At 41.3% G+C, this 22,083-nt stretch overlaps 2 protein-coding genes across 2 annotated transcripts; both read right to left on the reverse strand.

The window, feature by feature from the left end:
• Positions 1–7,822: 7,822 nt before the first annotated feature.
• Positions 7,823–8,375, reverse strand: LOC134203273 (cysteine-rich venom protein 6-like). Its single transcript, XM_062678149.1, has 2 exons — positions 8,174–8,375; positions 7,823–8,100 (listed from the first exon to the last, which is right to left on the reverse strand). Exons 1-2 carry the CDS (start codon positions 8,244–8,246, stop codon positions 7,847–7,849), a joined length of 327 nt encoding a protein of 108 aa, XP_062534133.1. The 5' UTR covers positions 8,247–8,375; the 3' UTR covers positions 7,823–7,846.
• A 13,102-nt stretch (positions 8,376–21,477) lies between these two features.
• LOC134203272 (chymotrypsin inhibitor Ani s 6-like) lies at positions 21,478–21,844 on the reverse strand. Its single transcript, XM_062678148.1, has 2 exons — positions 21,772–21,844; positions 21,478–21,713 (listed from the first exon to the last, which is right to left on the reverse strand). Exons 1-2 carry the CDS (start codon positions 21,842–21,844, stop codon positions 21,478–21,480), a joined length of 309 nt encoding a protein of 102 aa, XP_062534132.1.
• Between the last annotated feature and the right edge of the window lie 239 nt (positions 21,845–22,083).

A 22,083-nucleotide genomic window follows, 5' to 3' on the forward strand; every position in this document is an offset into this window, starting at 1 on the left:
CCGGGAATCGAACCCAGCCACCCTCAGCATGGTCTTGCTTTGTAGCCGCGCGTCTTACCGCACGGCTAAGGAGGGCCCAGACAATTTCAATTTATGTTTTTTAAAGGGGGACTATGTTTTGTCAATAACTCCGCAGCGCAATAGCCGATGGAGCCAATTTTCTTTAGTATTTCCCTCGAATGTTAATACAGCGATCGTTCGCTAATTGGGATAAAAGCTCGCCTTAATTAGAATATGCCATGGGTAATTGAGGTGTTTTGATAAGCAAACATTATTATTTTCTTTCTGCATTGTGCAAAACCTTCGAGCCAAATGTTTCAATCCCGTCATAAAAGTGATTTTTAATACTCTCCGGGTCTCCGGGCCTTCTATAAAAAAATCGGCTTAAGATTAATCTTATTATAGCCTCTGCGTAAAATTATCGTAAGAGAAGGGGAAAACGTATATTCATCATTGGAGTTAGTTAGAGCGTCTTATTAATCCTTATTTTCCTTAACAGGGCATTCGCTGGGTAGAACGCATTCGTGTGTTTGCTCATTCCGAACGTATCCACCTTGGCAGAAGCACCCTTTTACGCATTTATTCACGCATCGGATCGCATACCCAAGGTTATCGCACGTTGCTGGGCAAGCCGTTCCGCATTGGTTGTATTCTTCACGTGGGCGTTTGCATGCTAAAATGAACGAAATGTGAAAATAAAAGACAGCATACTGTTTCAAAGCGTTTCACATACCATGACAAGGCACAAGATCACCGAAAACGGCTGCAATGGCTACAAAATGACGACTACTTTGAAATACATTTTGATAACTAGGTACTGATAGCTGGGAGCAGCTACTTATATATGATCATTATAAAAAGAGGATAGACAAACGTGATCGAATGTTATGTGAGATCATCAGTTGTATTCGATCTTGTAGTTATGAATTTATGTGGCTGAAGTGGCTTGCCCAGTACCAGGGGGGGGGGGATCTGGATGTAATATGAACACCCTAAAGAATCGCATCATTTTCACATGGAAAACGTTGAAATATTCTGGAGCTTGACCAAGTTACATGAATCGTATATTCATGCACTACGATGCCTTGACGTCAATTGAGTGGAAAATGATCAATTTCGTGATACACTCAACCCTCTTTTTACGGCAGTTTTTTATACGTCACTTCGTTTTACGGCCTCCTTTTTACGGCACGTGACTTAAAAAGAATTTGAAACATTATTGACATCCAAAAGTAAGCCTATAAGAAGGCACTCTTAGGGTCTGTCTCATTTGGAGAATTAAACTTAAAAGTGACAGTTCGAAAATAAGCAAATATCCCGGTCATAAGATTGGCTGGTGCTACCCAGCAATTCCAATCAGACATCGATGCAAAATGAATCGATATCTGTCAAAAGTAATCTTGCTCTGCGAGCAGGGTTATTCGATAACTATTGAAATGTCACTTTAAGTTTAATTTCAGTTTAATTATCCAAATGAGACAGACCCTTAGAAACCCAAAGAACAAAGTAGATGCTTTGTATATTCATCATTTACCTACAACAATTGTTCTGTTCTAGGTCATCCAAGAATTTCCTGGAGTCTACACGCGTAACCAATGATCTAAGGTCTACAAGCGTAAAGCGAAAGAGCTGTTATCTCTTGGAAAAAATGGTTTATACTATAGATAGTAGAATCTATAGTGAGCGAAAGCATGGCTGAGTCGATTTTTTGCCCGTGCACACGCGCATATGACGTCACAGCCCTTAACGTTTTCATTGAAATCGTGACGTCATGCTCGTTTGGAGACACGTTTGACAGTTCGTTTGGAGACAGAGGATTTATCTTCGCTCATCTATATATTCCACTATCTATAGTTTATACTCTATATGATATATTAAACTAAATTCCGTTCCAGGTCATACAAGAATTCCCTGGAATATAGGTCTTTAGGTCTACCCGCGTAACCGATGGGATGTTATCTCTTTAACATGGTTCATGCTCAATGTGCCTTAAGCAGCCGTTCCTTTCCTGGTCATCCGAGAATTCCCTGGACTCCTCAGCCGCGGATTCATCCCAAATATGTCCTCCAAGTATTTGTCTTTCACTTGCGTCTCAAATGTAGGTATATGAGATGTTCTAAGATCTCCAAATTGCCCTGGAGTTTGAATCAAATGGTCCACCGAATCAACCAAGTCTTCCATGATGTATCCAGCCACGGTAACCACCCAATTATGTCCTCCGAATATTCGTCTTTCGCTCGCGTCTCAAATCCAGGCATTCGAAATGTTCTAAGATCTCCAAATTGCCCTTGAATTTGAATGAAATGGTCTGCCGAATCAACCAAGACTTTCATTATGTCCCCAGCCGTGGTATCAACCCACCGTGGTATCAGTCCTCCGAGTATTTGTCTTCCACTTGCGTCTCAAATGTAGGCATATGAGTTGTTCTAAGATCTACAAATTGTCCTGAGTTTGAATCAAATGGACTGAAGGATCAACCAAGGCTTTCATGATGTTTCCAGCCACGTTAACCACCCATTCATGTCCTCTGAGTATTTGTCTTTTGCTCGCGTTTTAAATCAAGGCATATGAATTGTTCTAAGATCTCCAAATCGTCCTGGAGTTTGAATCAAATGGTCTGCCGAATCAACAAAGTCTATCATGATGTCCCAAGCAGCGGTATCAACCCAAGTATGTCTTCCGAGTATTTTTCTTTTATTTTCGTCTGAAATCCAGACATATGAGATGTAGTAAGATCTCCAAATCGTCCTGGAGTTTGAATCAAATGGTCTGCCGAATCAACCAAGGCTTCCATGATGTCCCCAGCCGCGGTATCAACCCAATTATGTCCTCCGAGTATTTGTCTTTCATTTGGGTCTCAAATCCAGACATATGAGATGTAGTAAGATCTCCAAATCGTCCTGGAGTTTGAATCAAATGGTCTGCCGAATCAACCAAGGCTTCCATGATGTCCATGGCTGCGGTAATAATCCAATTATGTCCTCCGAGTATTTTCCTTTAACTTGCATCTCAAATTCAGACATATGAGATGTAGTACGATCTCCAAATCGTCCTGGAGTTTGAATCAAATGGTCTGCCGAATCAAACGAGGCCTCCATGATGTCCTCAGCCGCGATATCAACCCAATTATGTCCTCCGAGTATTTGTCTTTCATTTGGGTCTCAAATCCAGACATATGAGATGTAGTAAGATCTCCAAATCGTTCTGGAATTTGAATCAAATGGTCTGCCGAATCAACCAAGGCTTCCATGATGTCCCAAGCCGCGGTATAAACCCAGTTATGTTCTCTGAGTATTTGTCGTTCACTCGCATCGCAAATGTAGGCATATGAGTTGTTCTAAGATCTTCAAATTTTCCTGGTGTTCGAATCAAATGTTCTCCCGAATCAATCAAAGCTTTCATGATGTCCCCAGCCGCGGTATCAACCCAATCATGTCCTTCGAGTATTTGTCTTTCACTTGCGTCTTAAATGTGGACATATGAGTTGTTCTAAGATCTCCAAATTGTCCTAGAGTTTGAATCAAATGGTCCACCGAATCAACCAAGTCTTCCAAGATGTTTCCAGCCACGGTAACCACCCAATTATGTCCTCCAAGTATTTTTCTTTCACTTGCGTCTCAAATCCAGACATATGATATATTCTAAGATCTCCAAATTGTTCTGGAGTTTAAATCAAATGGTCTACTGAATGCAAAGGCTTCCCATGATGTCTCCTGCCATGGTAATAACCCAATTATGTCCTCCGAGTATTTGCCTTCCGCTTGCGTCTCAAATGGAGGCATATGAGGTCTTCTAAGATCTTCAAATTGTCCTGGAGTTTGAATCAAATGGTCTGCCGAATCAACCAAGGCTTCCATGATGTCCTGAGCTGCGGTATCAACCTAATCATGTGCTCCGAGCAGAGCATTAGTGATTAATCATAGATTTAATCATGATTAATGAATAATGGGTGTTTTAATCATTATTCATTAATCATAATCATACAACAAAATCTATTCAATCATTAATCACTAATCGTTAGTCATAGATTTTTGCATTTAATCTTTAATCAGTAATCATATTCATGATTGTTTTGAGTTTATTCATTAATCATCACTTTTAATCATTGCATACATCGCTTTTATTCAATAATCAATAATCCTAATCATACAGTTGTTATACCTTTAATAATATAATTTGGTAAAAGTGTTATTAGATTATTGATCACTATGGAAATCACTTAATTTGATTATTCATAATCATTAATCATTAATCATATCGATAGTTAATCATTATTCACACATATATTGTGTCAACATTTAATCAAGATCGGTAATCGTTTATCATACTTCAAACATTTTATTCATTAATCATAATCGTTAATCATTGTTAAAAAATAATTTAATCGTTAATCATAATCATTAATCATTGTCAAAAATGAATAAATCATTAATCATAATCTTTAATCATAGAGTTGAATGATTTAATCATAACAAATTTAATCATTAATTGGAAGCTTTATTCATTAACGCCTGCCTCCGAGTATTTCTTTTTCACTTGCGTCTCAAATCCAGACATATGAGATGTTATAAGATCTCCAAATTGTCCAGGAGTTTGAATCAAATGGTCTACCGGATCAACCAAGGCTTCCATTATGTCTCATGCCGTGGTATCAGCTCAACTATGTTTCTAGGGTATTTTTCCTTCACTTGCGTTTCAATTCCAGACATATGGGTTGTTTTAAAATCTCCAAATTGTCCTGGAGCTTGAATCAAATGGTCTGCCAAATCAACCAAGGCCTTAATGATGACCCCAGCCGCGGTAACAACCTGAGCAGCACAAGTCAGACAAACATCCCAAGGATTATTTTCAGTTTTATAAACGGTCATGAAAATCATTATTTGCTTTTACATGACCTCTCCAGAACAATTTGGAGATTTTAAAAGATATCATATGTCTGGATTTAATACGTAAGTGAAAGACAAATAATCAGAGGACATAGTTGGTTGATACCGCGACTGAGGGCACCATGGAAGCCTTGGTTGATTCATTACACCATTTCCAGGACAATTTGAAGAGCTTCTTCTTCTTATTGGCATTACATCCCCACACTGGGACAGAGCCGCCTCGCAGCTTAGTGTTCATTAAGCACTTCCACAGTTATTAACTGCGAGGTTTCTAAGCCAAGCTACCATTTTTGCATTCGTATATCATGAGGCTAACACGATGATACTTTATACCCAGGGAAGTCGCGACAATTTCCAATCCGAAAATTGTCTAGACCGGCACCGGGAATCGAACCCAGCCACCCTCAGCATGGTCTTGCTTTGTAGCCGCGCGTCTTACCGCACGGCTAAGGAAGAGCTTATAACACCTCATATGTCTTGTTTTGAGACGCAAATGAAAGACAAATACTCGGAGAACATAATTGAGTTGATACCACGGCTTAGGGATATCATGAAGGCTTTGATTGATTCGATAGATCATTTAATTTACACTCCAGGACTGTTTGGAGATCTTACAATATCTAATATGCCTGTATTTGAGACGATAGTAAAAGACCAATACTCAGAAGACAAAATTTGGTTGACACCGAGGCTGGGGACATCGTGGAAGCCTCAATTGATTTTGTAGACCATTTGATTCAAACTCCAAGACAATTTGCAGATCTTAAAACATCTCATATACATGGACTTCGGACGCAAGTGAAAGACAAATACTCGGAGAGCATAATTGGAATGATACCGCAGCTGAGGACATCACGCAAGTCTCAGTAGATTTGGTAGACCATTTGATAAGAAAAGTATTTTGAGCTTCTTAGTGGAATGTCTTCACTTGTCATAAGACGAGTTAATACAATCCCATTGAATTCCACCACTTAATTGTATCTTGACAGATACGTATTTCGACCTCAACAGTAAGGCCGTCTTCAGTGTCTCGTACTTGACTCGACTTGAAGAAAATGATCGCAGATTACACTATTTATACTATTAGGTATAATAATTTATCTAGGTACTTATCTAGTTACATTAACTACGCTGCTTACTTCTACTCGCTTGTTGCGCTTAATGCTTAGGTATAAACTTGAAGAGCTAAGAGCTACCATTTCCTTGATCTTTATTCAACAACCGTGTTTGTACCTTTCGGTAGATTTCCAAGCTCTCAGCAACATCAAGTTTCCACGGAGAAGAGACATTTCTTAAAATTTTAATGTTTGATGTCGTAATTGAATGATTTTCCTGATATACATGTTCAGCTACCTTAGACCTAAACTCATAATTCAATCCCTTATCAGTTTCCCTCTTAGCCTTGTAGCCGCCCAGTGTTAAGCCGCGGCCGACTTCGACGCGTGTTGTACACCGTCGAGAGTTTTGAGCGCAGGCATACTGCAACGAGGTAGTGGTCGGATTCAATATTCGCACTGCGGTAAGTGTGGACGTTCGTGATGTCGGAGAAGAATTTTTCCGTCGATTAGAACGTGGTCGATTTGATTTTCCGTTTCTTGGTTAGGTGATCTCCATGTGGCCTTGTGGATATTTTTGCGGGGAAAGAAGGTGCTTCGGACTACCATTCCGCGGGAGGCTGCGAAGTTTATGCATCGTTGGCCGTTGTCATTCGATACGGTGTGCAGACTATCTGGTCCGATGACCGGTCTATACATTTCCTCCCTTCCTACCTGAGCGTTCATGTCACCGATGACGATTTTGGCGTCCCGCAGTGGGCATCCATCGTATGTCTGCTCCAGCTGTGCGTAGAACGCTTCTTTCTCGTCGTCGGGTCTCCCTTCATGTGGGCAGTGCACGTTGATGATGCTATAGTTGAGAAACGGTCTTTTATCTTCAGTTTGCACATCCTTGCTATGATTGGCTGCCACCCAATCACACGTTGGCGCATCTTACCCAGCACTATGTAGCCGGTTTCCAGCTCGTTGGTGGTGCCACAGCTTTGGTAGAAGGTAGCCGCTCGATGCCCGCTTTTCCACACTTTCTGGCCTGTCCAGCAAATCTCCTGCAGCGCCACGACGTTGAAGTTGCGGGGATGTAATTCATTGTAGATCATCCTGTCGCAACCTGCGAAACCTAGCGACTTGCAGTTCCATGTTCCAAGCTTCCAATCGTGATCCTTTATTCGTCGCCTAGGTCTTTGCCGATTATATCGAGTCGCATTATCTCTTATATTGTTCGTAATGTTTGGTTTTCCAGGCGGCTTATTGGGACTGCGCAAACCTCCTGTCTCGTCGGAGGGCCGTTGTGTCAGGGCTGTTTAGCGTCCCACCTGACACCAGGACTTGGGCTTGTGCGCTTTGAGCGGCACACGGTCGCTTTGGTGGGGTCAGCTTGCGGATACATGCAGCTTTTTATAGAGGTTTAACAGGGCCCACTGTCAAACCCCACCACATCCTAGGCAAGCCCCACAACTCGCAGATGGCCTGGGGAGGGATCGTCAAGCCCTTGGACATAATCCCTGCTGCCCTGTTGTTATAATCTCCTTTTTCTTGAGGGTGGATCAAATATGACGGCATTGCTAGACCCCCCTTCCTCCTCTGTTACGCTTTTGTATGCCTAGTACATGTGCTGTCACAAAATCTTAGACCTTCTCCCCCCTATAAGCTGTGACATCATTTTTGAACGACTGGCATCGTCGAGATTTTTTTTAAACAGAATAAAAATAATCAAACAAAAACAAAATTATTGTTAGGGTCCATCCACACAGTTGGTCGTCACGTAGGTTCAATACAAAAAATGTGACTAGGAAGGATGGGGGATTAAAATCGAAAAATTTTGCGTGAAGCAATTGAATTAATTTATTGCATGTATATTATATGTAGGACTTAGGTATCATTCAGTCAAAAACCAGACATCAATATTTAAAACGACCATTCATGTTCACACTTGCTCGGCTTTGGGGCCTTGGAACATCCGCAGGAAGGTTTCGGCTTGGGCTTCGGACAATCCTCTGGCCGAACGCACAGTCCACTGTGGTTTTCGCGTACGTAGCCCTTCTTGCAGTAGCAGCCGCGCATACAAACTTGCGTGCACGGTGGTTCCGGGTGCAGGTTTTCACAGGTTCTGGGACACTCATTGCCGCACAGTCGGTACTCGGTGTTGGGATCCAGGCACACTGGAAATTAAAGGCACGTTCAGTGCACGTAATATTCAGCTGTGGAAAAATATCTATTTGAAGTCGTATTTACCTTTGCATGGCACGTGATGGCAGAGTGCGGCAGTACTGGCGGCAAGGACAAGGGCGATTGTTGCGAATCTCATCTTCAAGGAATTATGATGACCAAGATGCGTGTGTGATTCCTTTTATATGGCAATCTGGAAGCTGTATATGCGTGATAAAATCCTTCTTCAAGCGCATTGCCTATGGAAATCCTAAGACAAAAGCTGCACACGCCATCAAACTACTAACTGGAATGTCGTTCAAAGTGTATTAAAACACTAATGTTCTGAGTCGACATTTGCTTGTTTATTGGTTGTAACTTAAGTCGCATAATCTAACTAAAGAATTTTATCATTTTATACTGGAACTGCAGTGGTGACTGTCGGTGTCTTTGGTGGACATTCGCATGGCTCTACGCATTCTCCGGTGGCATTATTGCGTACGTATCCCTCTCTACAGAAGCAACCCCTGACGCACAATCGGATGCATGGCCTAATTTCTCCCAGATTTTCGCACGTTTCAGGGCAAGCTGTTCCGCATTCTGAGTATACTTCGTTGGGGCCTTCATACAATGTGAAAAGATTTGATAAAAATAAAATGAATTGGACTGAACAGCAATGTTAAGTGCGTTTGACTTACAGTCACATAATGGATGCGAGACACAACACAATGCTCCGATGAACACGAGAAGTACTGTCGCTGCAAGTTTCATTTTCGATGTAAATAGATGGATGATAAGATGCAAGGGGGAGCTTTTATATATCTGATCAATGATACGCTATCTCTCTGCTACGTGCATATATGACAGATTTCTGCAAAGTGCTAATGAATCCTTACATGAGAGAATTCAATGAACACACTTTTAATTTTTTTGTCTATTTCGTCCATCAAGATAAACTGGAAATCACCTCGATATTGATTAGTACCAGACTCAACCTCCACTCAACTGACAAATTATATTCGTAAACTAAACCAACTTATAGCTACTTGAATACGCTGCAGAATGCTGAAAAACAAAACCTTTTTCAAATAAATGTCAACTTTTTGATTTAAAGCCGGATCAAAGTGCTTGCTAAAGGAAAGTTACGTAATCAAAAGAATGAACGGCGCGTTTTTTTTTTATTCTATGGAGACACGTGGCATTATACACTCATCTTCAACTATGTATTCTAAAAGCTTCAGATTACAAATCTCAGCGTCCATACGGCATATAGTCACGTTCCGATAGCATCATCTGAAGACTGACATTAACTTATCAGATATATAAAAGGTCGAGTTGACATCTTATCAGTCAGTACCTTCATCGAAGATGAATCTTGCAGCGATTGTAGTTCTTGTGGTTGTTGGGGCAGTGTGTTGCGCTTCACACCCATTATGTGACGGTAGGTCTGATGGGCTTGCCTTACGATTTTAATTTTCAATTAATGTCTTTCCAAACCCATAGGCCCTAACGAGGCGTACTCAAAATGTGGAACAGCGTGTCCAGAAACGTGCGAAAATTTCGGAGAGCATAGACCGTGCATACTTTTGTGCGTTGAAGGATGCTTCTGCCGGGAAGGCTTCGTTCGTAATGCAACCGGGAGCTGCGTGAACCCGTGCGACTGTCCTCCGAAACCAGTAACGACGGCTTTGCCAGTGCCGGTATGAATGGATATAATTTCAAGATAAATCATCATAAGTAGAGTAAAAGTTAGCGGCAAATAAAGAAAAATCAAGAGAAATACAAACTTTCAATAATTGTACAGGATCAGTCGGTCGAAGGGAGGCCACTTTTACAGCATGAAAACTATTCTATTGAAAACTATATACATGAAAACTATTCGCCACAAACAAACTATTTTCACGCCAGCATGAAAACTATTCGTAAAATCGTTGATATTCAGGGCTATATAGTTTTTTTTTGCGCGACCAATTATGAACAGTTTTGCGATGAGTGAAAGACATTTGGCCGAATGCCACTTAAGCGGATAACACAATAGGCCGAAGTCATCCAACTGTATTCCATTTAGCCAAATTGAACGTTCGGTCGAACATTTACCCGAAAATGTCGTTAGCCCGAACTGGACATTTGGCTGGGAACGTAATTTTGTCAAAGATGGTCTTTGGCCAAAATGGTTTTGCAGAAAGGGTCATTGGTCAATATTGAGGGGCGGTTCCATGTCAATCCCAGTTTCTTCATCTGATGATATCAGACTGTCAAGATATTGAAGTGTTCCGATCGTCCGGCTACTGCAAAGTTTGAGTGGCTTTTCTCGTTAACACTCAACCAACTGGTCCTGTGGAGGATGATGACCCGCCGCAAAGAAGCATACGGCCAGCTCGTTAAGCACACACAGAAGAGCATCGCAGTACTGATATGGTATTTCGTGTTCATTAGCCAAATCAGAAACTAGATGTTCCACAACAAAGCAGCTCAAGGTATGGTACACGGTCAATCGCACCCACCAAGATCTTTTCGATTACGTTGAGAAGTAACAGTGCAGATGAAATGTATTCTTGCCTCACATCAGCGACTACCCAAATGAGGTCAGACTAAGCTCTGACCCTATTTGAAAATACATTGCATCCCTGGGCGCCAAACAGATTTTTGTGATTCAGACAAACAAAACAGACAGCATAGGGTCACCTGCGCCGACTGCCGATAGACCTTGAGGGCCCCTTTAGATTTCCTGCTTCGGATGGCTGCTTTTTGAAGAATACTGGCTGAGATTTGAAGATGCTATTCGAAGTGATCGAACCAACATTCCAACTTTCCAAGTCAGTGAGTTATTGAGGCGATAATCTTCGGTTGTTGCAGCCTTGTTTTCTTTAGCGGCCAAGATGTTCACCCACGCCAGCCTGTCCTGCCTGCAGCAACGCCCGACTCCCACTTACAGAGATACATACCGTAGACGGGACTTGTACTTTACTCCTCTTATTCCTCCCGTTCTTCAGCCTTTGATTCTATACGCTTCTTAATCTCTAGTCGGATTATAATTCATTCTATTCGCTGAGTGCGCAGCTCATCCAAGTTGAACTCGCCGGTTTCGATAAAAGTATTCTTCGCCGCCCATTCCTATTCTACGCTGCCACCTTCCAGAACATCCACTACCTGGGTTCCATATTCTTCAACTTACGATCTCTTCACAGCTGGATCTTCTAGTCGGTCTATGGTAACACCCGAGTGCAATCTCCTGCCGCTGAATTCTGAAAATGAGTGGTCGGATCTTGCCAATTAAAAGATATCAAACGCGATGTCATCTCCATTTTCAGGTGATCCGTTTCCAGAGGAGCCAAATACTAGTTATGACAACTCAAATCGCCTTTAGAGAAGTTGTTGGTTGCAGACGGGTGAAGCGGGGGGGGGGGACTCCCCGGTCAACGATGGTCAACCGGTGATAATCGCCTCCTCTACAATATTTCACGATATCTGATTGGGGCAAGGACAAATTCGTAGATGCCAGAGAAAGACGTGACATGTCAATCACTTTCCGATCCAATTGATCAGCTGAAACGTTGGTTTAGAAATCGGCGGTTCTCAACCTTTTCTTGAGCGGTAAGCCTTTAAACTTTTGCATTATTTGAGGTACCCCTATTTTGTTGTTGTTGTTATTATGAAAATAAGCGTAGATAAGTTCATGAAAAACAGACCTGAAAACTACCAGGATATTCAGCATTTTACGAGCAAAATTCAGTTTTTGGTAGAGTGGAAACAGTTTGATGTTTGGGTTATATATGGTCGTATGACACAAAAACGAAAAGTTTTAATCAACAAAATGATAATTCGTGATGATTGTGATCGCTGCGATGTCATACGACACAAGCTAAACGTCAAATCGAATACATCCTACCAGAAAGTGTGTTAAATTGAGGCGGCCACAAGTGGAATGTTGAATATACTGCCGTTAACTAAAGTCAGTCCCATTTGTATATGAATGCCATATACAAATGGGACTAACATGCGGTTAGTGGCAGTATGGCTCTCAATAAATTTGGCTGAAATTTTCATTATTTTCCAATTCAAATTAAGTTTATCCATCAAGCTTCCTGTAGGGCCTTGAATGGAGGCTCCCGAGCTTCTTGAAAGAAGGTTTCCTAGCTTCTGGAAAGGCGACTTCCGAGCCTCTTCAAAGGAGGCTTCCGAGCTTGAAAGTGTGCTTCCGAGCCTCTTGAACGGAGGTTTTTGGGCCTCTTGAAAGGAGGTTTTCGAGCTTCTTGAAAGGAGGCTTCCGAGCTTCTTGAAAGCGACTTCTGAGCCTCTAGAAAGGATGCTTCCTGAACTATTCAAGAGGAGGCTTCTGAGCCTCTTGAAAGGATGTTTCCAAGCATCTGGAAAGGAGGCTTCTGAGACACTTAAAAGAGGCTTCTGAGCCTCTTGGAAGAAAAAACTCCTGAGGCTCTTGAAAAGAGACGTTCGGAGCCTCTTGAAAAAAGAGTTTCGAGCCTCTTTAAAGGAGGCTTCCAAGCCTTTTAAAAGGCGGCTTCCATGACACTTAAAAGGAGGTTTCTGAGACACTTTAAAGGAGGCTTTGAGCCTCTTCAAAGTACGCTTTCCATGCCTCTTTAAGAGTAATTCCTGAGCCTCTTGAAGGGAAGCTTCCCAGCCTCTTGAAGATAAACTGTCAAGCCTCTTGAAAGGAGGTTTTCTAACACCTTGAAATAAACCTTTCAAGCCTCATGAAAGGAGCCTTCCTGAGCATGTTCAAAGTAGGTTTCGCGCTTCTTGAAGAGAGGCTTCCGAGCCTCTTGAAGGAAGGCTTCCTGAACCTCTACTTGGATGGCGGCTTTCGAGCCTTTCACAAGCCACGTCTGAGCATCATTAAAGGACGCCGCTTAACCTTTTAAAAGTAGACTTCCTAGCCTCTTGAAAGTAAAATTCCGAGCATCGAATGAAGGCTTCGAACCTTCAGACTTAGATTTTAGCTTAAAAACAAATTCTTGACATATTATTTAACATTTTGTTTTTAATAGGTAGATTATATTGAAGATTTTTAAAATTTATTCATCAGACGTTTTGTCTTTTTGATTTTTTGTCGCACAGCGGATAGGTGAAAACCATAGTGTCACGTTTTGCATCATCCTGGAGCAGGTAAATAAATTTCAAGAGTCCCTCCATTTGGTACTGATTGAGGGGCGTCCTAAGAAGCAAGGGAGGTCTAGACAAAATCCAGAGTCCAGCACAATATAATCGCTTAAGTGAGGCAAGGCTGAATGTATTATGTGTCTGTTTTTGTTGCCCAGTAATCGACAAAATCATGGCCCGTTCTAGCAGCCCACCACCATAAAGCAATCGTACTACCTCGACCCAGATGACGATACCGCAATACTAACGCAACAGTGGAGTAAAGGCTCCTCCAGACTTAAGGTTCCCCCAAACACACGCGACGCGACGGTCGCGACGCGCTTCTATCGCTTGGCGACAGCGATTTTGTCGCCGTTGGTATGGAAGCGTAAATAGAACATTGCCTGCAGCGACCCAACGATAGAATCGTGGCGCCTAGTTGTCGCCGTCGCGGCGATGAAATCGCTTAGGTCTGGGGGAGCCTTTAAGCCGATTTCATCGCTGCGAAGGCGATAACTAGTCGCCGCGATTTTCTAACACAGAAATAAATGAAGTCGATAGGAATCCGATCCCAATTCAAGGATGGAGATCTTTTACATTGGCCCTATGTCCTCCAAAAAGTGCTCAGAACACAACCCAAGCAGCACAAATTGTTTCACTACTGAACATTTCACTGTGTTGCAACTATTTGGAAAGAAACAATCTTTGCGTATGTGCCATCAAATATAATTCTCTTGTAATCTAAAAAGCGCAAGGGGTGGAGCCTACGGAAACATCCTTCGATTGCAGTAAAATAGCAATAATGGTGAAAAAAAACTACAGCGGGAAAAAATAAAATGAAAATATAAAACTGGATTCGATTTATGGATCTTGTGATTGATAGTCCTTCACTCTACCACAGCACCATTCAACACTTGAAGGGACTGCATGTTGACTCACCATAAAAAACATACGATTATGAAGTTTTGAATTCGGGTTTCCTGTTATTATCAATTCAGTAAAACCGAATTATAGACGCTAACAAAGTTGGATTTTTCTCACAATCCAAACGTTAAACCTAACTTCGGAAGTGGTGCGCTGTTTTCATTTGGTGATGTGCTATACAGCGCACCACTTCCGAAATTAGGTTTAACGTATGGATTGTGAGAAAAATCCAATTTCGATAGCGGCTATAATTCGGTTTTCTACTGAATTTATAATACTTGATTGCACCATCACAGGAAAAAATGTGAGTTGTCAGAACGGTGAGCGATGCTAAATTAAACATGAAGACACATTCAACTTATCTGCAACTTAATTTAAACAAACAATTAAATTTTGAAAGACGCATTGAAGTTACATGATTTTGTTTCGTGTTTGCAACATGAAGTGCAGTATTCTTTGTTTGTTTGTTTCCAAATGTCAAACACGTACTGCATTGAAATTTTAATGAAACATTGATCACAATTCGAACGTTTTTGACATCTTGATGCAACTTTTTCGTGCTTTGATGTTTTTCCAATGCCTTTAATGGAACTGAATAGAAACAAGGTGCTTTTTGGAAGATGTTGCGTGTGCTACTTGGGAAGAGTGAGTGTGTGACGGTTGGATCCCAGTTTATAAATACCACATGTACATGGGGCGATCGAATAGAGATCGGTACAAGGAAGCAAGAGCAGCCGAAAAACGAACCCACCGCAGGAAGAAAAATGAGTACGAAGAACAAGTTATTAGTGAGGCGCAGGAAAAAATGGAGCAGAACGATATGCGGAGTCTGTCAATGGCGTGCGGTGCGGAGAAAGACAGCGCCATCTCCCGTCATGTCCAACGACCAACAAGGGAATTTGCTGACAGATAAAACTGAAGTGGCTGCCAGGTGGAAGCAACACTTCGAGACTTTGTTGAATGGGGGAAGTGACGGTACATCGGTGAACAGAATAAATATTAGCGACGATGGACAAGCCTACACTAGATGAGGTTAAAAAGCTGTTAAAGAGCTGAAAAACAATAAGGCTGCGGGAAGGACCAGCTTCCGGCTGAACTTCTCAAACATGGCAGTGAGCAGCTTTATGGAGTTCTGCACCATATTATGTCGAAAATATGGGAAGACGAGGAAATGCCTGCTAGCTAGTTGGACCTTGACGGTTCCCCATTTGCCCTCTCTTTAGAAAGGGCACAGACTGGAGTGCGCTAATTACCGAGGAATAACCCCCTGAATTCGGCGTACAGAATTATGTCCCGTATTCTGTTCAACAGATTGAGACGGCTTGAAGAGTCCTTCGCTGGCTAATAACAGGCAGGTTTTCGTGAAGGACGATCAACTACGGATCAAATGTTTAACCTGAGACAAATCCTTGATAAATTCCGGGAGTACAACTTGCAGACACATCATCTGTTTATTTATTTCAAGGCGGCGTACGATTCAGTGAAACGGAATGAATTATGGCAAATTATGCTTGAACATGGTTTTCCGGCGAAACTGATACGGCTGATTCGTATAACGTTGGACGGATCGAAATCAAGTGTAAGGGTTGCGGATGAAATATCGACGTCATTTGTTACCTTAGATGGATTAAAGCAGGGTGATGCACTCTCGAACCTACTGTTCAATATAGCGCTCGAGGGAGCGATTAGGAGAGCTGGTGTGCAAAGAAGCGGTACCATTATCACTAAATCGCATATGCTCCTGAGATTTGCGGACGATATCGATATTATCGGAATTGATCGCCGTGCCGTGGAAGAGGCTTTTGCTCCTTTTAAGAGGGAGACAGCGAGGAACAGGACTCACGATAAATACCAGCAAAACGAAGTACATGGTCGCTGGCAATCAACGTGGGTTCATTAGTGGTGGTGGTAGTGAAATAGTGCTGGATGGTGAAAAATTTGAAGTGGTAGAAGAATTTGTATCTTGGAACATTAGTGACGTGCGATAATGATGTTACCCGCGAGGTGAAAAGGCGTATTGCAGCTGCAAATAGGGCTTATTACGGACTTCGTAACCAGCTTAAGTCCCGTAGTCTGCAAAACAAAAACAAAACTCGCGCTGTATCTACCTGTAAACCAATCTGATTCTTTCGGTGGTCTTATACGACCAAGAGCCATGGACGTTAAAGGAGGCTGATCGGAGAGCTCTCGGAGTGTTTGAGCGTAAGGTGCTGCGGACAATACTCGGCGGTAAACAGGAGAACGGTATCTGGCGGCGTCGTATGAATCACGAATTGTACCAGGTGTATAAAGTACTGGAAATTATTAAGCTTATACAACACGGCAGACTACGGTGGGCTGGTCACGTTGTTCGTATGCCGGAAGAACGTCAAGCGAAGATAATATTTAGTAGAGAACCCGGAAGAGGCCGCAGGCTTCGTGGAGGGCCGCGTTCACGATGGCTTTTTGCAGTTGAAGAGGACCTGAGGGCGCTCAATGTTCAGGGCGACTGGAAGCGATTGGCCCAGGATCGAGTCCAGTGGAGAAGGATACTCCATTCGGCGTAGGTTCATCGAAGCGCTGTAGCCCATCAAGTATCAAGTAAGTACCAATGGGTAAACTGTATCGTCTTTTTTCAACGAATTATAACTGAAAATCCATCTTCCACTCGAAACCTACGATCTGTTAGTAAAAAATACCGTTCTCAAATAGACATTTCATTTTTTTATGATTCAAATTCATCTGGGGGGTTACTGATAGCAAATATAGCCACTACATGGGAAATAATAAGTAGAGCTCTTGTTAATAAACAGAAAAGCATATAATTTGTTGGTTGCAATATACTTTTACGCTTTTGCGGAATCCTGATCAAAATGGTTTCGCGCGCAAGAAAGCAGCTTTCTTATATTTAATAAGTTGATCCTGTAAATTTGAATGGATGGAATCACATCCATCGGCGTGGAACAAACGCCGATGCCACCGAAACAGTCCATTTTCGCAATTAAACCTTTCTTTTCAGAAAATGTTGGTCCTGAGAAGAACCAATTTTCTTTCCCCAATGCGCCTTTCCAACAATTAACTGACACCACAATTTGTAATAAATTTTCAGCATCGCCACTGACTGGCGGCGCGGGATCGCAACAGTGTTATTTTTGTAGTAAACCCTTTTTTCATATAAAATGCTGATTCGTTGAGGTTGAATGATCTGCAGCAGCACACCGAGAACCACCACCAATGCGATGGATTTCCGTTGAAAATGTTACCAGCGCCTCCGTGATGGTGTGTCCGCTCCACTGTGATCGCTTTATGCGTCCGCTCTGCGTGAAATCAAGTTCAAACTGAGAATTAGATCCAAAACCGCAAGTTGTTTGATATTGATGTCTGTGCTTGTGATGCATGTACGTGATTGGTTGATTTACCTATTTCTAAACTTTTTTTTCGATTATCGATATTGAATACCGTTCTAAGATTTAATTGAGTACTCTCCATTTAATTCCACCAATTAAGTGGTGGAATTAAATGGAGAGTACTTAATTTGTCTTAGACGGTTGAATACATTCCACTAAAAGAGCTTTATATATTTTTCTGAAAATAAATAGTTAAAATCAGTATTAAAGCGTTTACTCATCCTTGATCGAAAGATCCAACAAAATTGAAAAATCCATCGAGAAACGGCAGAGATATTAAAGCTTAGAGTATATCATATTTTCCCTACTTTCGCAATCGTAAAGTGTACCTGAATATAGAAAATACAGACGTAGTCCTACGACAAAAAAAGGCAAATAGCTCATACAACCTCACTTGATCAGTACAATTGCTGATGAAGAATGTGTATTGCCGTCAGACATTCTAAATACTCACGCTCCTCTAATGTGGACGTGTACTATACACATGTGGAAGTTTGGCTTGAGAAATGGATTGCGTATGATTTGACTATGCGTCCAATTTGGAATCTCGAGCTCATATAGTAGCTGCTAGGGTTGCGAAGGCCAACGGAGGTCCTTCGTAGCTTAGTTGGTTAAAGCACCAGTCTAGCGTACTGAGGGTCGTGGGTTCGAGTCCCATCGAAGCAAAAGTGGTCACCTCCAATACCTTTTTAAATCAACATCTTCCACAAAATGTACATGTTCCCATATGAGTTTTCAGAACATTGTAAATTAATGGCCAAGTCAGAGTGGTTTGATACCCGGAATATAGGCAATTAACTTTGATTGAACGGATCATGATATTAATAATGGAACAGATGTCCTATATACCTATCATAGATATAATTGATACACATATATAGATGTAATTGTACCAATTCTCCAAACCGTACGTGAATGTTCTCCGATTCCCTTATCTATTTAGGGTATACAATTTTATGTGACATATGGAAAAGCTGAATAAACGTGTGATTTTTGGCTGTTGTAAACTTGTAAAGCAGCACTAACAATTTCACTTCTGCATGCGACGACAGTCTCGGTAATTTATTTCAGTTTATAATTAAATCAAGCTGTAGATAGTCATTTTTTTCGGCCCGTCGTAGCGGGAAGGTGTAAAACAGGCTTTAACGAACGTTTCCGGTTCGGACATTCACGAGGCATTATGCATCTTTGGGATTTGTCCCGTACATATCCTGGCTGACAGGCGCATCCCGCTGCACACTTATGAAGACAAGGTATGGCTTTACCCCGATTTTCGCAAGTTTCTGGACATGACGATCCGCACGCGTCATAAGTTTCGTTTTGTCCGCATTTTTCACCTAAATAAATGATCCATTTTTTCGGTATAATATACACAACATGCTGAATCAAATAAACTTACCCTTAGTTGGTAGAATACTGAAGGCTGTATTAACAAATAAAAGGATTGCGAAAACTGTTAGTTTCATTTTTGAATCACGAATGACCACACTTTGTACAGAAAGTGAGGAAAAACTTGCATTTTTATATGCATTTAGCCTAACAAATTGAGTGTGAAACTCAATCCAATTCAAATTAGTTCGACACATGTTGATATGCAAGAATAGTAAGTTTAGTAACGCAATTTGTGGGAAAAATCGGATAAGCCACATTTGGTTTATTGGTCTATGGAGGTTTGCGCAACCAGAAAACATAGAGGAGTAATCTACACGAAACCAATCTTTGCCATACGAAACGATTGCAATTACCAGTTCGTTAGATCTTTGCTGAATTGAAAGCTAATTTTGCGATGTTTTCAGCATGGAGATGTGTTAACGAGCGGAAACATTATAGCGGTGCCAAAGAAATCGACATCTTATAATGCATCGAGCATTTTGTTTCGCAGAAAGTGACATAATATGTCAAATATTTTCAAAGTCCAATTTTTATAAGTCTGTATAATTCGCAACAAAAATATCTGTATTTGTCTGTGTGGAGATAAGATGGTTCAGGAACCATAAAATTAGTCAAAACCATGCACTGGCGACAACAAAAATATCGAGGTTTCAATAATAAAAATGTTAGTGTAGGACACAGTCGAGTCAAGTACTAGATACTAAAGACAAGTAAGGTTGCTGTTGAGTTACGCCCGCATAATGAAAAACAGCATGTTAAATGGTCAGAATCATTATGGCGTTGTAAGACATTGAGTCACATTTTACTTTACGGTTATCAACTTATTTTTGATCGACTCAACATCACGAAGTAGCAACTACGGAATGCACGGTCATCATGCTCATGCTTAAACGGAATCCTAATGGGATTCTGTTCTGAATAAAATAATTCAAGAATTCCTAACGAAATACTGTTGATCTTCCGAACAAAATCCTTTTGGACTTTTAAAAAAATATGCTTTTGGACTTTCGATTGTCTGCTTCTGGACAAGGGATTCCGATTAGAATACTAGTGGTATTTCCTACCGAAGCTCTTAAAGGATTTTATTCGGAAGCGCCGAAAGCCAAAAAGAGCTCCGTTTAGAAAACCAAAAAATCCAGGTTCGTAAACAGAAGTCTTTTCTCTAGAACGAAATTATTTTGGGCTTCCAAAACAGAATTCTTCTAGGTTTCCGAACAGTACCTTGTTGGCCTGGTTGGCTAACGAATTCATTTTAGACTTTCTAAAGGAATACTTTTGGAATTCCGAGTGGAGCCATCTGGGCTTCTAAACGGTTTTAGTTTCTGTTTCTGTACAAAGGATTTTTTTTTAGCCCTAGGCTAGGTCACCTAAGATGATGGAAGTCCTTCATCCGTGCTGAAGCAAAAAGGATTTGGGTCGAAAGCGCAAAAAGAGTTCCATTCGGAAGCCAAGAAAAGTTCCAAAGACCAAAGGTTCTCCTTTTGTAAGCTCAAAAGATATCCATTCTTTGGGTTTCCAAACCGATTTATTCTATCAGTGCCTCTCCTCCGATCTGGACTTCCCAACGGATTTTTAGTTAGAAAATTACGGAAATATTATCAACTTATGCTAATGCAACATCATACATATTTATATGATCATTATTTTGAGCCTTTTTCACTGGTCATAAGACGGTTCGTGATTGACCCGAACATTCGCAATTGCACAGACTAAAAGAAAGTAAGAAGAATGGAAGAAGCGAAATTTGCTTAAACTATACTTTAGGAAAATGCTAATAACTTCGCCGGGACTCTGATTTTGTCGCGGTTCTTAGCAAAATATTCTGTATCTACTTCTGCAAGAAATAGGGCCCTTTAAAAATTAAATAAGCAGCTAAGGCTCCGCAATATGCAAACGGAAATGAAATTTTCTCTGAATAAAACTCTGATTCTACCAGTGGCCCTTCACGGACATGCACCGTGGGCGTTTAAAGAGTCGGACCGGAAATCTTTCGTGGTTTTCGAGCGAAAAGTGAAATACTGTGAGTGAACCTAGAAAATGATGTGTGGCGCAGACGCATGAATCACGAACTGTGTCACGTGAACAAAGAAAAAAAATACTGTAAATCGCATGAAATACGGCAGACTTGAGTGGGATGGTTACTTATTGCGAATGCCGGAAGAAAGAATAGCGAAAACAATATTCAACAGGGAACTAGATAGAAGCCGGTTACTTTTCGAAATGTCACGAACGCGATGGCTAATCACTGGAGACCCTAAACATTCGGGAAAAAAGAAGGAACGTTGCTCAAGATCGACGATTATAGAGCAATACGACAGACATATGTGTATCGACGCTGTAGCCAACCAAGTATCCAGGAAGGCACTCAAATAAGAATAACAAAGGCAAATCTCATAGTGGATCTAAATGACATTGAGATTGTCTTATCAACGTAATACAAATTCTCACTGGTAGAATAAGCCACTTTTCAGAAATATAATGTCTTCTACGTTTATTACAATTTCACTGCTGCAGTTCAATAATTTTGCATTTCAATAAACAAAAATTTCAGCTTCATCAACTTTCCCCCGGCGATCAAATTAGACTTATTCAGTGCCCCTTATGCCCGGGAGGGCATTCAGTTGTAGTCGGCTCCGGAGGGCAAGGGCATTCATCCTCACGAATACACGGCCCTTTGCCATTCTCGAACTGGCGCACGTAGCCTTCACGGCAAAAACAGCCCTCGACACATACGGCCGGACACTTGTACAGCATCTTCAGGCCCAGAATATTGCAATGGACTTGACAGGCCGTGCCGCAGACTTTGTATTCCTCGTGCGGATCATCTACGAATGGAAAATTGATTAAAATGTTAGCTACAATGATCAAGACGATGTAATTTACCGCAGCGCGGATGAGCAGTGGAATAGCTGATGCCAGCAATGAGAGCTACTAGTATAATCAGTTTCATGATCATGATTGCAGGTTTAACAATTGGTACTCCATCACTGATGTATCATCTTTTATACTGGTATCGCTGGAAAAAAATCATTCATAGAGTTACGAGACGCGCAATAATGCGACATTCGTAAGCATATTCTTGAATGGACCCTTTGACATTGGATTGAAGTGTATTTTAAATATTCATAAGATAAGAAATTTGAAAAAGTTCTACTCATTTGATCGACTCGTTATTGAGTTGCATCTATGTGCAAG

Source organism: Armigeres subalbatus, unplaced genomic scaffold (assembly GCF_024139115.2).
Source record: "Armigeres subalbatus isolate Guangzhou_Male unplaced genomic scaffold, GZ_Asu_2 Contig1733, whole genome shotgun sequence".
Lineage (NCBI taxonomy): Eukaryota > Metazoa > Arthropoda > Insecta > Diptera > Culicidae > Armigeres > Armigeres subalbatus.

What these genes read in the sequence shown, in the direction of transcription:
- LOC134203272 (XM_062678148.1), bottom strand. Translation starts at nt 21,844, where the DNA reads ATGATCATGAAACTGATTATACTAGTAGCTCTCATTGCTGGCATCAGC. An exon ending in CACTGCTCATCCGCGCTGCG is followed by an intron (nt 21,714 to 21,771) that starts GTAAATTACATC and finishes TTCCATTCGTAG; the next exon opens with ATGATCCGCACGAGGAATAC.
- LOC134203273 (XM_062678149.1), bottom strand. Translation starts at nt 8,246, where the DNA reads ATGAGATTCGCAACAATCGCCCTTGTCCTTGCCGCCAGTACTGCCGCA. An exon ending in CCATCACGTGCCATGCAAAG is followed by an intron (nt 8,101 to 8,173) that starts GTAAATACGACT and finishes TTTAATTTCCAG; the next exon opens with TGTGCCTGGATCCCAACACC.